This window comes from Tripterygium wilfordii, chromosome 23, assembly GCF_013401445.1.
Source record: "Tripterygium wilfordii isolate XIE 37 chromosome 23, ASM1340144v1, whole genome shotgun sequence".
NCBI lineage: Eukaryota > Viridiplantae > Streptophyta > Magnoliopsida > Celastrales > Celastraceae > Tripterygium > Tripterygium wilfordii.
The window spans coordinates 580,166-596,084 of record NC_052254.1 but is presented as its reverse complement, the minus strand read 5'-3'; the positions used below and the strand labels follow the sequence as shown (position 1 = coordinate 596,084).

General features: G+C 37.9%; 4 protein-coding genes across 5 annotated transcripts; 3 read left to right on the top strand and 1 right to left on the bottom strand.

Moving 5' to 3' along the window:
- Nucleotides 1–1,292: 1,292 nt before the first annotated feature.
- LOC119992983 (protease Do-like 8, chloroplastic) lies at nucleotides 1,293–6,191 on the top strand. Of its 2 annotated transcripts, XM_038839844.1 has the most exons (14): nucleotides 1,293–1,415; nucleotides 2,246–2,400; nucleotides 2,641–2,771; nucleotides 2,997–3,079; nucleotides 3,201–3,299; nucleotides 3,416–3,482; nucleotides 3,977–4,052; nucleotides 4,184–4,250; nucleotides 4,474–4,691; nucleotides 4,811–4,878; nucleotides 5,136–5,215; nucleotides 5,312–5,398; nucleotides 5,619–5,726; nucleotides 5,816–6,191. In XM_038839844.1, the coding sequence occupies exons 2-14, from the start codon at nucleotides 2,246–2,248 to the stop codon at nucleotides 5,942–5,944; spliced, it is 1,368 nt and encodes a 455-aa protein (XP_038695772.1). In that variant the 5' UTR covers nucleotides 1,293–1,415; the 3' UTR covers nucleotides 5,945–6,191. The 2 variants fall into 2 exon arrangements, with proteins under 2 accessions (XP_038695772.1, XP_038695771.1); XM_038839843.1 differs by lacking the exon at nucleotides 1,293–1,415 and having other exon boundaries at nucleotides 2,240–2,400.
- A 545-nt stretch (nucleotides 6,192–6,736) lies between these two features.
- LOC119992498 (40S ribosomal protein S9-2) lies at nucleotides 6,737–9,012 on the top strand. The gene is made up of 3 exons (XM_038839227.1): nucleotides 6,737–6,890; nucleotides 7,333–7,714; nucleotides 8,570–9,012. The coding sequence occupies exons 1-3, from the start codon at nucleotides 6,863–6,865 to the stop codon at nucleotides 8,751–8,753; spliced, it is 594 nt and encodes a 197-aa protein (XP_038695155.1). The 5' UTR covers nucleotides 6,737–6,862; the 3' UTR covers nucleotides 8,754–9,012.
- Nucleotides 9,013–10,688: 1,676 nt separating this feature from the next.
- LOC119993634 lies at nucleotides 10,689–11,569 on the top strand. Its single transcript, XM_038840835.1, has 2 exons — nucleotides 10,689–11,190; nucleotides 11,300–11,569. Exon 1 carries the CDS (start codon nucleotides 10,722–10,724, stop codon nucleotides 11,157–11,159), a length of 438 nt encoding a protein of 145 aa, XP_038696763.1. The 5' UTR covers nucleotides 10,689–10,721; the 3' UTR covers nucleotides 11,160–11,190; nucleotides 11,300–11,569.
- On the bottom strand, nucleotides 11,535–13,424 carry LOC119993633 (tubulin alpha-1 chain-like). Its single transcript, XM_038840834.1, has 4 exons — nucleotides 13,246–13,424; nucleotides 12,912–13,146; nucleotides 12,438–12,808; nucleotides 11,535–12,343 (listed from the first exon to the last, which is right to left on the bottom strand). Exons 1-4 carry the CDS (start codon nucleotides 13,336–13,338, stop codon nucleotides 11,684–11,686), a joined length of 1,359 nt encoding a protein of 452 aa, XP_038696762.1. The 5' UTR covers nucleotides 13,339–13,424; the 3' UTR covers nucleotides 11,535–11,683.
- Between the last annotated feature and the right edge of the window lie 2,495 nt (nucleotides 13,425–15,919).

Here is a 15,919-nt window from a genome sequence, read left to right as displayed (position 1 = left end):
ATATATTCTAAAAGATTAGTATTCAAGGGTTGGAAGCAAAGATCATCAAAGACAACACGTAAAAATGATATATGAGTGTGTGTCGCAATCTCACATTTCTTTTATGTCAATTAATATAATTTAATTATTTTTGTGTGGATTAGTTTAGTTTAAACCCCATTACGATGGCCCATGCATTCTAAAATTAAAATGGTTGTCTAGCTCGCTTGCATAGTGAGCTACATTGCATGCACCTACCACCATTAAAGATGAGAAGATTAATTAACCAATCGAACTCACACACAAACATATTGATGGGACATTGGAGTCAAATATGAGCCTCTTATGAAATTCTTATCGTCCTTACGTCACCATATTCCATATATGCATGGAGGGGAAATTTTAAAAGAACATATCAAAGACAAAACAAGAATAAGTGATTATATATATATATATATAATATTTATTTTTAACCACAAATAAACCACCTTTAACCTTGCACTCTTAATATAACTACTTGAGAGTGAGAAAGCTTAAAGCACTCCATACTAAAAATATACTGAACTGATTTAAACGTCGAAGAAGTCTCCTGAAAACAAATTTAGGGCTCCTATAACTCAGGTTATCTACTATGTAGATCACCTTAGCAAATCCAAAGATACTTACTAATGTCAATTCTTGAGGGTCGAAGAAGTTTCTTGAAAACAAACTTCGGACTCGTATAACTCAGGTTATCTACTATATAAACCACCTTAGCAAATCCAAAGATGCCCACTAATGTCAATTCTATCACCTGCTACGTCACCGATGTCAAGCTAGTTTTGGGGAGGTCCATTATTTAGAGTCTCAAATCTCAATCAACTGTCTATAGATCCCTGCACGTAAGGTACCGGTGGGCCCGAAGGGGACGTTTAAAACTGTTTAGGGCTTAAACGAAAAGGCTCATATCTCTTACTCGGCCAAAACTGTGATTTGTGAAGCCCCAGACTGGGCCAGTTGTCTCGATCTAGAACCAATATGGGCCGAATCAGGGCGTTGCTGCCTATTCTTCCTGAAGTGGGCCTCTAAAAGGTCTAAGAATTGGAAAACTTTAGTCACACCCCACCTTTTACTAAAGACACCCCAATTTGAGTTGACCATCCCTTGTAAAACTCAATTGACGGGGTGTCTTTAATAAAAAGTGGGGTGTGACTAAAGTTTTCCCTAAGAATTATGGCGGTTGGGCTTTCCAGAACAAGAACGGGCCAAGCCCAATATGATCTTTCAGTTCGCAAACGGCAAATCTTAATAAAGCCGAGTACCAACAGAACACTGAGAATAGCACAGAATACGAGCCTTTCGTTGCATAGCCTCTGGCGTCCACTACTTCAGCTTTCCCTCCATTTGTTCTCTCTAACAAAAACAAGTAAATTGCCTACCACTCTCTTCATTTTCAGGTACGTTTACTGCCTCAATCTTTTCGTCTCCCTTTGTCGATGATTCCGTTAATTTAAATCAGACGTGGTTACAATTTTATGCTTGTAGATGTTTGTTGTGAAGAGAACCACTAATGTCTCTCTTTATAGAGTATGTACATAAAATATCCACGTTAGGGTTTCGTGTCGAACCGACGTTTCTGTTCTTTGGAAACTGGGTATTGTGGGAATGCCATTAATTCGTCTTCTGTTGTCGTTAAAGAACTTCAAATTTACTAAATTCAACTCGTGGGATAGAGGAATTTTAGCTCTTTTTTTTGGGTATATGTTGCTTAACTTGATGAGTGTAGTACATCTGATTAAGAAATGTTGGAGCTAGAACAGAACTATATAGCATAGGTTTTGTGGGAAGTGTCAATGCAATTGGTGATGGGATCATAATTCTGCTGAAATTAGTGTTTGTGACAACGATTGAATTGGAACATGGTAGTGTAGGTGGTGAACTGGTGATGGGACTGCAGGCTCGAGCAGATTGCACTGCACAATCCTTCATGATGCAATGGAGAATGGAAATCTCAAATTATAGATTAGACTATGCAACAAATATGTTCAGCTGCTCTGAGGGTTGACATTTGATTTCTAACCAAATTCGAACGCCCTATACCTTATTGTCAATGTCTGTTACACCTCATACTTGGAGACCTTATCTACTGGTCTTGCAATTGCTGCTCCTTATTAGGCATATTCCAAATTTGTGCCTTCATATGCTACTTGAGTTCTCATGTATTGTTTTGCTTGTCATTCTGCTAAACTTTTACAAGGTACTAAAAGCATATCAAATACACATGCAGATGTTAGCTTGCAACTCTTTGTCATTACCATCTCATGGTATAAGCATCCCAAGAAATTTTTTCATGGGTCGGCGAAGGCTTTTGTGCTCAATCTCTGCTCCCTCTAGTGATTCTTCCACTGATGATACTTCTTCCCTACGTGTTCTCGTTCTACGGTATTCAGTTCAAATCCTTTTCTGTCAGTGATTAGTGCAAATCTTTTAATTTTTATCAGCCGGATCTGCTCCAAAAAAATTTTTGCTTTAAAATTGATAATATGTACTTCGCATGGGTAAAATTTATATCTATCTAAACAACTCCTGTTTATAAGTGTATTTTTCATTGGCGGCGTTGTATGTTTTCTCTTTGTTTCTCTTTATATTGATTCTTGGTCATTTTTCCTTTGTTGTTTTTAGAACTTTAAGAAATTGTGCCAAAGATTTCAATGGAAAAGTACGTGAAAAGAGTACGCTGGTGATGAGTAGGCGAATGTTACTGACAAGCTCCCTCATGTATTTGTGTTATCACGATTCAACCTATTTATCAGGTCCACACAATAAGCTTTGTGTTAAGGCTTTTACTTGATAACTTCTCCTTTTTTTTGACCAATTATGTTGTGACTATGGTAATTGGTAAAATTGCTTTTCACTACTTAGGCTGCACTAGTTGTTTATCAAATAAAGCAGCTGGCTTCATCTTGATTATTGAGTAGCCTACGCCTTTGTACTTCTAAATCTTTTCTCTTATTATGCAATAAAGTGTGTATATACAGCCCAAGCACTAGGCGATTCATCTGTCACCGTTGAAGATGTAACTCCTCCAGTTTTTCCTTCAGGGGCACTCTTCTCTACTGAGGTTTGTCTCAAAAAATTAGAACTGATCATCCAGATTAAAAACTGAATTCGAGTGCTCTGTATCAGTTTCAGACTCATTGTAATGCGTATATGAGGTTGTAATAATGCATTACAATTTGCAGGAAAGAATTGTCCAACTTTTTGAGAAGAATACATACTCCGTCGTCAACATTTTTGATGTAACATTGCGCCCTCAGCTTAATGTCACTGGTGTAGTTGAGGTACTTTTGCCCTTGAGATCTGATATAATTTTTTGATCCTGTTTACCTACAAAGCCAAATATGCTTTAATTGTGTCAACATTTCAAACTAATTATTCATGTTATACCTATTGGCAGATTCCAGAAGGAAATGGGTCTGGAGTAGTCTGGGATAAACAGGGGCACATTGTAACAAATTATCATGGTAAGAGCTATTGAAGGATATATGAGAAAATATGCTAATATGAAGGTTAGTTGAGAAAATGATGTTCTCTGTCAAGCGATGTTCCAGTCATGTTATGGAGTCCACAGCCAGTCATGTTATAGAGTCCACAGCTAGTACCCAAATGAAATATGTCACTCGTCCACCTGTTGATTGTCATCAACGTTGCATGTAATTGAATTCTCTTCTCAGGGAATAGGATGCTGTTTATTTCCTTCTACACCTTTGATATTCTATTGAGCCTTACTCAGGATCAAATACCCGCCTTTAGGTTACATGAGCTTCTGACATTCTTTTGCATGACTTCTTTTCTTGTGTGTTGCTTTGAGTCATTGGAATTTTGGCATGATATTCTCATAAATTATCTTGTTAATGGTGTAGTGTCATTATTAAAGTTTCAGCATTAGTTACTGTGATTAAGTTTACCGCCTGTGTTGTGAAATTCGAAGTTCACTGTTTTTGTTAATGTTGCACAGTGATTGGTAATGCCCTTTCAAGAAATCCAAGCCCTGGACAAGTTGTTGCTCGAGTTAGTATTCTAGCTTCAGAAGGGTGAGATTTGCAGTGCTTGAAGCCATACTGCTAAACGGCATTCTTTTGCATTAAATAGTTGACCTAGTGAGACACATTTGTGTTTCTATAATTTCCAACTTTAATCTGATCTTTTGATAGTTTTCTCAAAGGTTGCAAAAGGATTTTGAGGGTAAGTTGATTGGCGCTGATCGTGCTAAAGACCTTGCCGTATTGAAGGCAAGTCTTTGTTATTTTTTCTTTCAGCGTGAAATTCCCTTAGTAATTAGTGCTCTTTTGTGAATAACACGCAAATTCTGCACTTGTTTTGTGTTGGTGTTTGTTTGGCCTTGCTGATTTTCTAAGCAGTCAGTAGATGCAACTTTAGTTTGGTGTTTTACTATCTAGAGTTGTGGTTTTTTTGTGCAGGTATTGATGTTTTTAAGTTTTTAACATATGCTAGGTAGAAGCCCCTGAAGAGTTGTTGAGAGCGACTAAGGTTGGGCAATCTTCTACTGTAAGAGTTGGGCAGCAGTGTTTAGCCATTGGGAATCCATTTGGCTTTGATCATACTCTCACTGTTGGGGTTATTAGTGGATTGAATAGAGACATCTCTAGTCAAACAGGAGTGACAATAGGTGGTGGAATTCAAACAGATGCGGCCATTAACCCTGGTAACAGGTTAGTCTGGGAATTGCTCCTGTTGATAAGTACTTATCTACAGTTTCTACACTGTTCTTTAAATGCTGCTCAGTTACAAGTGAACAAAAAATTCCTAATATTTCTTATAATAATGGCAGTGGAGGCCCTCTACTGGACTCGAAAGGAACTTTGATTGGGATTAATACGGCAATATTCACGCAGACAGGTGTTATTTGCTTAACATGATTTGAAAGGAAATATATGTGTAGGCTGATAGTTAAAGTATTCATTTCTTTAGCCCTTCTAATGGAATTGCTTATATAAATGGTCAGTACAATTTGCTTTGCTTTTATTTGCTTGTTTGCGCACTGTATTAGTACATGAATAAAGACTACTTCCAACTCCATATATGCCGATAGATAAATCTTGTAAAAACTATTTTGCTATGTGTTTGCATTGTTACTCTTGCTCTTGGTTTGACAGGGACATCAGCAGGAGTTGGCTTTGCCATCCCATCCTCAACTGTGCTCAAGATTGTTCCACAATTGATCCAGCTTGGTAAAGTAAGTCCATTGCAATTTTTTGGTGTGGTAAAAAAAATCTCTTTATGGACTGCTGTTTACAAATGGGTTTTTTTTTTAATTATTATTTCCTCTTAGGTTGTTCGAGCTGGTTTAAATGTTGATATTGCTCCTGATGTGGTTGCAAATCAGCTTAATGTTCGGAATGGGGCTCTTGTCCTGCTGGTAATGTGGCCCTAAGAGTTATGAGTGTAACCATCTATAACCTCATAGATTGTTGCTTTCAGATCCTTTATCATCATCATCATCTGAACTTTAGATCTTATAATCTCATTTCTTATTCTATCTTTTCTCGGGTGCCACACATCCTATAACATTCTCTCCTAATCCTAATTGTTTTTTAATTTTTACGCTAGTTGTCTAAGTGCAATACGTCTTACTGTAGGTTCCCGGGAATAGCCTTGCTGCAAAGGTTGGGCTACTACCCACCACAAGGGGCTTTGCTGGAAATATTGTCCTTGGAGACATCATAATTGCAGTTGACAACAAACCTGTAAGCTTTCTATTTCTGCAACTGATTCGTCTTCTGGTAAGCGGTAAGAATGAATATTGTTGATTAATTTCGTGATCTTCTTTTAACAGGTTAAAAGCAAAGCAGAGTTGTACAAAGTGTTGGACGACTATAGTGTTGGAGACAAAGTATTATTAAAGATCAAGAGAGGCAGTGAGACTCTGGAACTGCCCATTAAGCTAGAGGAAAAGAGCTCTTGATGAAATCTTTCAACATTTCCTTGCTAATTTTCTACTTCTGTGAGGAAAGACTGATGGTCAAAAGTTTTGAGGGAGCTGGTATATGATTCTATTTCTGCGTTTCTTTCTTTTCCAGATATGTTCGAATGGAATTTTGGATCTTAAATTGTCCTTGGAAGCCATATATGCCCAACTATCTCCTATACCAACTTCCATGTATTGAGGTTATATTATATACTTCTCCATTATTTTACTTTTCACATTTGTGCATCATTTTTGGTTTGTCTTGAAGCAAATCAGCAATGCTATTTTGACAACGTGCTGAGTTTTGACTACTCTGTCATCATATGAGAAATTTTTGTGTATGCGGAACCGATTTTTGTGTATGCGGATCTAACGGTTTGAGTTTATGCTTATATCATATGTGATTGTGAAGGATAAATTTGTATGATTTCATAACCTGAAATTTAAACATTATTTTTTTTTTCATCAACTTTCGGACTCTTGGCCGGGCATGGGATTTTGAATTACTTCTTGGGCTGAGCTTGGCCCAAAATTTGTACGAAAGCTAGGATCGAGCTGGGCCCAAGCAACCTAAAAAGTTGTAATTACCAAGTAGAAAGCCCGGCCCGGCCCGGGGTTTGATCAGGTTTGGATAGAGGCCACCAGGCCTAAAATGGTAAGTAGCCCAGATACGGGCTTTTAATATGGGGTCCCAGATATGGGCTTTTAATGTGAATCTGGGCCATATGGATTTTCAGTGTTTGGGCTTACTAGGCTTTAATTTCAGCCCAGTTTTGGCCTTCAACAGTGCGATCGGCCGTTAGGGTTTTAGCCTTTAGGGTTCCGTCTATAAAGCGGTGCATCATCAAGTTCCGCGTTCTGGCTTTTCTTCCGTGCATTCCTGCTCTCGCTAATTGAGGAGAAGCGGACGCAGCCATGGTGCACGTTGTTTTCTACAGAAACTGTAAGATCTGCTCCTTCAGTCTTTTTATCTGCTAATTCCAGTTTCGATTTTTCTTTCCTCTGTATATATCATTTATACATGCTTAGAGATGTCCGTATTTGCACTGTGTTGATGGAACTGTTGTTCCCATAATCGATATCGTGAGCTAGCATTGAAGGTGTATGAATCTTGTAGCTTTAATTTCGTCTTGATCTATACGCTTAAGTCAGAAGATATCAAGATTGTTTATTTATTTTTCATATTTTCGTAGAAATTTGACTGTTATGTTGAGATGACTCCCTCTGAATAGTTTCAATATACGTACCTGGCATGCCTTTTATCGTATTCTTTAAAAATTGTGTTTAAAATGCTTTTTGATGATAGATCCCAAGTGTAAACATGTTTCAGATGCTTCTTTGAGTTTGCTTTATGAACATTAATATGTGATCTTGTTTGTTTTCAGATGGGAAGACTTTTAAGAAGCCGCGTCGTCCTTATGAGAAGGAACGTCTGGATGCGGAGCTGAAGCTTGTTGGAGAATATGGGCTCCGTTGTAAGAGGGAGTTGTGGAGGGTTCAGTATGCACTGAGCCGTATCCGTAATGCTGCAAGAATGCTTCTTACCCTAGATGAGAAAAACTCACGCCGTATCTTTGAGGGTGAAGCTCTTCTTCGCAGGATGAACAGATATGGGCTCCTGGATGAAAGTCAGAACAAGCTTGATTATGTCTTGGCCCTTACTGTTGAGAGCTTCCTTGAGCGCCGCCTTCAAACACTTGTGTTCAAGTCTGGCATGGCAAAGTCAATTCACCATGCCCGTGTGCTCATTAGGCAACGACATATCAGGTACAATCCGTGGTTACCATATCTTATATTTGTTATTTTGCATATATGTTTTGTTACTGGTCTAGTAATTCCATGTTAGACAACCGTTGCTGTAAATCTGATCTCACTTTTCTGAGTCTGAATTATGGGTTTTTGTGAATTGCTCCCTTCGTAATTTGAGTATTCATTAGTTGGTGGTAGTATGTCGGATGGCTGGCTTTGTGTTCATTGGTTATTTGTTTTCAACCAATGCATTAGTTAATTCTAAATGGCTCCATTAACATTAGAGCTTGTCTTTTTAGCTGATTACTATGTTCATGATATTCTTGAATTGACAGACTTTTTCATACTATGACATTTGAGACTGTATGTTGGAATTGGATTTGGTTAATTTCAGAATCCGGAGTGGATATTTAATTTTTGTTTAGGAATTTTAGAACATTATAATGTTGGAATTGGATTTGGTTAATTCCAGAATCCAGAGTGGATATATAACTTTTGTTTAGGAATTTTAGAACATTATAACGTTGGAATTGGATTTGGTTAATTCCAGAATCCAGAGTGGATATTTAACTTTTGTTTAGGAATTTTAGATCATTATCTTTGGTTTCGGGGATAGTATTGGGATCCTCAGTCCTATAAAGGTGTGGGTGGTATCTGTTGGTTGTTGGGATGTGTATTCTTGGTTTAATGGTGATAGTCTTCAGATTCCTTAGGACTGCATTTGCTAATTAGTAAACCTTACCGTTGATGTTAAAATGTGTTTAGCTTCATCCAAAATGTGATTTTGAATGAAAAAAAAAATCCTTGGAAATTATGCAAATTTATATGACATGAGCTTCTGCTTATTGAATGAGTTTACTCTGTTCTCGTCAGGGTGGGGAGACAGGTTGTCAACATACCATCTTTCATGGTGAGGCTTGATTCCCAGAAGCACATTGACTTCTCTCTGACAAGTCCATTCGGAGGTGGCCGCGCAGGTAGAGTGAAGAGAAAGAACATGAAGGCTGCAGCCAAGAAAGCTTCTGGAGGAGACGGCGATGAAGATGACGAGGAGTAAACATGAAGGCTACTGCCAATCAAGGGTGATATGGGATAGAGACGGATCATGATATGATGAGGGTGAACATTAGGCTAGTAACAGGCCTAGAAACATGGTTTCATTTTGGTTTTTATGGTGACTGCCATTTTAATTTTGTAGTGGATATTTTATGCGTCTTCTTTTGTTTGTCAATTGTGGATTGAATTACCAACTATATGCTGTTTGAGCCAAGTATGCTATCTATCTTTTTTAATGAAGAGATTTGATGATCCCCTTAGCAGGTGACATTTATATGCGGTTAAACAGGGGACAAATAGGTTGGTTGGTTGGTTGGTTCCCTGAATTCCAAATTAGCCATTTCCACGTTTGCTTCAACCCTATACAGATTTATATACTTTGTGCGGTTCTGCTTTCTTTTTTGGTTTGCTTATAGCCATCTGTTCTTCAATGTACGTCAATTCCCAACTGGACTCCCGTGGCCACTACATGTGAAATCCATATGCCAAGTGGATACAAGCAGCTCCATGAATTAAAAGAAAGCTGATAAGTAGAAAATTGCAATCTTATCAGACTTGATTACATTCCTTTCAAACAAAATTTGATGTAGACACTAACCCAACTTTTATTTTGATTTTTTAGATGGGTCTTTTAGACCATTGATATAAATTTAAAGGGAAAGACTATTCTCACCTCCTCTATTTTAGTTTTCCCACCCCTAAATCATCCATTAATCATTGAATTTCAATATTTTATTATTAATTTACATCTAATTTAATATTTGATCAATCATTGAATTTCAATATTTTATTATTAATTTACGTATGATTTGATATTTGATTCTTTCGTTGTGATTTGACATGTAATTCACATTACAAAAATTAATTTTTTAACCCCTATAATTAGTTTTCTCATCCCCATAATTAATTAAAATAAATTTATTACATCACATCAATGCAGGTTGATGGGTATATTTAATGTATGCTACAAGTTATTATCTATATGGATTGACCCATTTGTTTGCGGAATCATATCTGTATTTAAACCACTAAATCATAATAGGAGGTATCGGGTAACCATCTATCAATGACAACTGAACGAAGTTATTACTACTCACAAATCCTATTGTGATATTAATTTTTGCATCTGCGTTCTATACCTCCACCTCGACATGAATATATTATTATCACAATAGGATTTGTGAATGGTAATGATTTTGTTCAGTTAGTATTGACAGATGGTTATCAAATTCCTCCTATTTTAGTACATGTCACAAGGGTCTTACTTTCAGTGATAATCGAACTTAGGACTAGGGCTATTGAGAAAATAATCTTAACCGACCGATAACCAAATTATCAATCAGTTATTTTCATAAAAAAAATTTACACATTTCTTTAATACTATCGATCGATAACCAACCATCGGTTCGATTAACTTTTATGTCAAAAATCAATTGTAACCAACTGCTTACACTCCCACGTAGGACTTTCTAAGTTGGTTCGGTTTGGTCGTTATTCATCATTCACCTTAGCCTATCACCCGGGTGGTTTACGACCGAGATATTTATGACATTGGATATTGAATACAAACAAACGTGGTCTCATCTTTATTTATTCAATGTCCCAATAATTTATGTTTTGATGGTAGGGACTCTAAAAATATCTGTTTGAAACTTCAGTCATAGTGATATTGACATGGCAGTCACGTAGTGACGTGGCAACTATTCCCAGTAGAACGGTAACGGATTTTAGTCCGTTTAAATTAATACGGTCTTCGAGTTCGTCTTCTATTCGCCACATGTCCTACCGGTCAACACGTGATTACTGATGATATCGTTTTTCCTCCGTCTATTGCCACGTGTCCACCACGTAACGACGGAAGTATGCTGCAACACGCATGCATCATATACCTTCCACTTATTATGTGTATAAGTACACGAGCTCCTCTCTCTGTGCTTCGTCATTTTTGTTCTTCAAGATTTAAATCAAGATGATTGTGAAGAGTGTGAGAGCGACTCAAGATCGAGTCTCTGATCATGATCAGATTAAGAAGCCGGGGGAGGAGCTGTATTCTCCCAAGACAGTCATTGATTCGGGTGAATTCGGAGAAAAGAAGGAGGTGTTGAAGTCGTGGACGGAGGCTGAGGCGGATATGGAGAGCGGAGGATCATCTGAGGAGGTTGAGTCACCGAAATCGGTGGCGATAAGGGGGAGGAGGAGAGGGAAGGTGCGTAGTCAGGTGGTGAAAATCATAGAGGAGGATTCACATCTTGGAGAGGATATCCGAGAGGGTCTAAGTGCCAAGGATAGGATTGGCGCTGGATTTTGTAATGATAATCGATCTGTGAGGAGGCCGGTGTTGGATTTTGTTATTTTGTCAAGGCCGATCTTGCCTAGCTCGCCTCTGGGCGGCAAGACTTCCCCTTAAGGCCTTGCACTGAGAATTTATCTCCACCGCGGTTCGTTCTCTACTGTGATTCTTCGTTAACAGAATTCGCCCTCCACGCGGGTTCTTTGCATGTCTCGATGTTTGATATTTATGCTTTTGTCTTTTGATTACTTTGGCAGGTTACAGTTGTTGCCTACTATCAGACGAAGTGAGGGGAGAGGTCGAGTAGAGTTGCAGAGAGGCGTTGGCTTCTTTTCAAGTTTCTTTCTTTAGAAGTTTGCGAATTAAGACCATGAGACAGGGAGTTTCTTTGAGAAACCCCCATCTTCTGTAGAGTCAATAAAAACTAATACGAGATTGACATGAATATCTTAGGCAAACTGGAAAAAAGCAAATGAATTTGAGTCAGATGGGTACTGTAATTAACTGCCATAACCTATCATTTCATAGAGGATTCTATATATTTTTGTCAAGAAGTAACAAAGGCAAAACAGATGACCAATTGAGTCCATTGGCAGAACACTAAAGTTTCAGTTTCAATTCAGAGAGATAATCTATCAAAATCAGTATTCATCACCTTCTTCATCATCATCCTCCCCATCACCAGTCTCCAGTCCAACTTCCTCATAATCCTTCTCCAGAGCAGCTAAGTCCTCCCTTGCCTCTGAAAACTCACCTTCCTCCATACCCTCACCAACATACCAATGCACGAACGCCCTCTTCGCGTACATCAAATCAAACTTATGATCAATCCTCGAAAACACCTCAGCGACACTAGTCGAGTTTGAAATCATACAAACAGCCCTCTGCACTTTAGCCAAGTCGCCTCCAGGAACAACAGTTGGCGCTTGGTAATTGATTCCACACTTGAACCCAGTTGGGGACCAGTCGACAAATTGTATAGTCCTCTTCGTCTTAATTGTTGCCACAGCTGCATTCACATCTTTCGGAACTACATCTCCTCTGTACATCAAACAACAGGCCATGTATTTCCCATGTCGCGGGTCGCATTTTGCCATCATTGAAGAAGGCTCGAATGCGCTGTTGGTTATTTCTGCCACGGAGAGTTGTTCATGGTAGGCCTTTTCTGCTGAAATTACAGGGGCATATGAAGAAAGCATGAAGTGGATTCGAGGGTATGGGACCAAATTTGTTTGAAACTCTGTTATGTCCACGTTCAATGCTCCATCGAATCGCAGTGAAGTAGTCAGTGAAGAAATCACCTGAACACAAAACCCAATTCAAATTGAATAAGACATTGTAAGCAAAACAGAGGGAAAACCCACAATTTCAGTTCGATTCACAATTTAGTGATACCTGAGAAACCAAACGGTTGAGATTGGTGTAGGTAGGTCGTTCAATGTCGAGAGATTTACGGCAGATATCGTAGATGGCCTCATTATCAAGCAGCACACTCACATCGGTGTGCTCGAGAAGGGAGTGAGTGGACAAGACACTGTTGTAAGGCTCAACAACCGATGTGGACACTTGAGGGGAAGGATAGACGGTGAAACCAAGTTTCGATTTTTTTCCATAATCGACTGATAGCCTCTCCAGCAACAGAGACCCCAAACCAGACCCTGTTCCACCTCCAACAGCATGAAAAACCAGAAACCCCTGAAGCCCAGTACAGTTATCTGCTAGCTTCCTGATCCTGTCCAGGCATAGATCCACAATCTCCTTTCCAACTGCTCCAAACAAACGAAAAAAATCCCAAAATTGTTAACCAAATTTGAAACTAAACTAGCAGAGTGAAGAACTTAAGTTCCAGATTAAGCCCTAATTTCTTACTTGTGTAGTGGCCTCTGGCAAAATTGTTGGCGGCGTCTTCTTTGCCGCTAATGAGTTGTTCAGGGTGGAACAACTGACGATATGCCCCCGTCCTCACCTCATCAATGACAGTTGGTTCCAGATCCAAGAACACGGCACGAGGAACATGTTTTCCGGCACCAGTTTCACTGAAGAAAGTGTTGAAGGCATCGTCTCCGCCCCCAACAGTTTTGTCACTTGGCATCTGCCCATCGGGCTGAAGAAACACAAAATCACGTAAAGTTAATTAGTGCCCAATAAAATATAGCTATATATAATGGGATTGATTGAGAGTTTCTGTGCAGAAGGGACTCACCTGGATTCCATGTTCAAGGCAGTAAAGCTCCCAACAGGAGTTGCCGACTTGAATTCCAGCTTGACCGATGTGGATTGAGATGCACTCTCTCATTTTTATCTGATTTCAGCTAGTGGTGGTGTAGAGATTGAATGAGTGCTAAGAATCAAAGGGAAATTTGAAAGAGAATTGTAAGAGAGAAGAGCAGGACTATCTATTCTATATAAAGGGGGAGAGATTAGATAGCTGTTTGTAACGGCTAAAAATGTGGGAATTGGAAGTTTTCGAAATTTGAAAAATCAGAACGTTTGTCGGATCCAGCAAATGTTACCGTTGTTGCAAATTTGAAATTTGAATCTGAATTGAAAGGCGCAAGGTGGGCTACTGGACTTAGTTATGTGGGCTGGGAGGCCCATTATATTCTGGACGCAAGCAATTATTACTTTATTAGCCTCTCTTTCGAACGCCCAGCTAAGTTTGTGAAATTTCCTAATAACACTCATAACGAACGAGACCCGAAGGCTCCCCCACCTTTTTGGGCCTAAAAACAGTCCACTTTCTTCTATGAGTAATCCAGTATGCTATCAAGTTGGGCCTCCTGTTATTGCTTGAACACTACTAAATTTGCATATCACCATGATATAAAACTAAGACAAACATTTTTTTTTTTTTACCGAGAACTACATTATTTTTTTTTTTGGATATTCGATATGAACTTAAACTCGGGTCGTTAGGCCTGCACGTACACAAATTTTTTTCACTTGACGACATGATAAATTAGGTCAAAACCCAACTGTATTGCTTCACAATCTATGCAACTCATTTGCACTCATGAAAGTGTCAATAAGAAGGAGACCACATGTCAAAAGGCAACCTTATTTCCTGCTTCAAATCATCATTATTCCCAGTTGCAAAGAAAGTAATAGTAATCAATTAGCTTTGACAGCAATGGCTAACCATATTAGTGGCTGTATAATCACATATTATTACTACTTGAGGACCCAACATTGGTCAAGCTTGGTCTACCAAACTTTTACATGCACAAATATGAATTTAAATTTGAAGAACATGTTTAGCTAATAAGGTGGTGTTCCCAAATCACTAAATTTATGTACATACGAATGGCACTTTATGTAATATGGTTGTTAGGGCGAAATACAGATGAAGATCAACGTATGTGTTCAACGTAAGATATTGTCTATTTTATTTCATGAAACGATCTCGCCTCCCCCATTTGAACCCATGATCTTTTGGAGGTGAGAAAATGAATATCTTGCATATACATCGATCATCGTCCGTATTCCACCCCAACAATGGCTTCCATCAAGAAGTCATATTCCTATCATTTTTATGACATGGGTGTAAGGCCATTTTGGGTTTTGGGATCATATATCCATCCCATATCAAGCTTGTATCAATCACAAATGATGATAATGGAGATTAGGTGGAACTTCAAATTTCTACATTTCTTATACCACATAAAGTGGATATCAAAACACCCAAAAGGTATGGTCCGTAATCTTCTTGAATCCCCGAATCCAAGCTAATAGCATGGTCCATGACTAGCTTTCTGCTGCCTAATACTTTAATCTCTTAATTTACTATTGTTTTATTATTTTATATAAAATTATAAAATAATAAAACTATAAAAAGTATATATAACACTAAAGATGACCTAATAACCACATATCTCTAGAAGCATATCACATGCTTGAATAGTACTTAATATTAATGGAGCATAAATAAGGACTAAAATGGTTCACCAAAACAGATCCATTGTCCCAAAAAGGACCTACAACACAACCAAAGCCAATTCATCAATTCATCAATTTACTTAATTACTATTCTTTAGGATCTAAATATTAGATAACTAGTAATTAATTTTTTTAAAAAAAAATTACAACATTTTCCCCTATTTTGGGGAACCATAAGGGGCCAAATGAACACACACAAGCACAATAAGTGTCTAAAGGATTCGCCGACCATTATATTCTCATTGGCTTAACTTTTTATAAATTCATTTTTTTTTATAATTACTTGATTAATAAATTGGACCAAAATGTGTTGATTTTTATAATAGGGGTTTGAGGGGGTTTGGAAAAAAAAAATAATAAGTAAAGTTTGAAAATTTTGATGGGATGGGTTAACTTGGTATGCTATGGATAGGTAGAGTACTTACATAGCACACATATAGAGTCATTTATCATGTGTAATTATGATAATGATTCATGATTAATCATTGTCATTGTTTAGGCTTGATACAAGGGCCTATATATCACTTTAGGCATGTAAAGCTAATCTTTGTGGGTTTGGAGATAAACTGACCAACCATCAATAGTAAGTACTCCATTTCAAAGATAAGTTGTAAAATATGAATGGTAATTTTACGGTTTAAGGTTCAGGGCTTGTATAGATATAGGGTAAGAAGACCATTCTACATAACGTATTAGTCCCATTATATATTAGCTTTATACGGGCTTGAAATTGTAACCTCCAAAAATACAAATATAATTGATACCCCTAAATCATTAACTAGAAGAATTTTGTCCCCCTCAACTACAAACGTCCTTATCTTTTTTTATTATTTTTTTATAACCAAAGAATCATCCAGTCTAACATATCATTCAGATGGTTGATAAACCCTAACCGCAAACTTATCCCTTATCTTAAAGTACGCCTCATCAAACCTAAATCA

What these genes read in the sequence shown, in the direction of transcription:
- LOC119992983 (XM_038839843.1), top strand. Translation starts at nt 2,240, where the DNA reads ATGCAGATGTTAGCTTGCAACTCTTTGTCATTACCATCTCATGGTATA. An exon ending in CGATTCAACCTATTTATCAG is followed by an intron (nt 2,772 to 2,996) that starts GTCCACACAATA and finishes GTGTATATACAG; the next exon opens with CCCAAGCACTAGGCGATTCA. An exon ending in CATTGTAACAAATTATCATG is followed by an intron (nt 3,483 to 3,976) that starts GTAAGAGCTATT and finishes AATGTTGCACAG; the next exon opens with TGATTGGTAATGCCCTTTCA.
- LOC119992498 (XM_038839227.1), top strand. Translation starts at nt 6,863, where the DNA reads ATGGTGCACGTTGTTTTCTACAGAAACT. An exon ending in CGTTGTTTTCTACAGAAACT is followed by an intron (nt 6,891 to 7,332) that starts GTAAGATCTGCT and finishes GTTTGTTTTCAG; the next exon opens with ATGGGAAGACTTTTAAGAAG. An exon ending in ATTAGGCAACGACATATCAG is followed by an intron (nt 7,715 to 8,569) that starts GTACAATCCGTG and finishes TGTTCTCGTCAG; the next exon opens with GGTGGGGAGACAGGTTGTCA.
- LOC119993634 (XM_038840835.1), top strand. Translation starts at nt 10,722, where the DNA reads ATGATTGTGAAGAGTGTGAGAGCGACTCAAGATCGAGTCTCTGATCAT.
- LOC119993633 (XM_038840834.1), bottom strand. Translation starts at nt 13,338, where the DNA reads ATGAGAGAGTGCATCTCAATCCACATCGGTCAAGCTGGAATTCAAGTC. An exon ending in TGCCAGAGGCCACTACACAA is followed by an intron (nt 12,809 to 12,911) that starts GTAAGAAATTAG and finishes TGTTTGGAGCAG; the next exon opens with TTGGAAAGGAGATTGTGGAT. An exon ending in TCAACCGTTTGGTTTCTCAG is followed by an intron (nt 12,344 to 12,437) that starts GTATCACTAAAT and finishes TTTTGTGTTCAG; the next exon opens with GTGATTTCTTCACTGACTAC.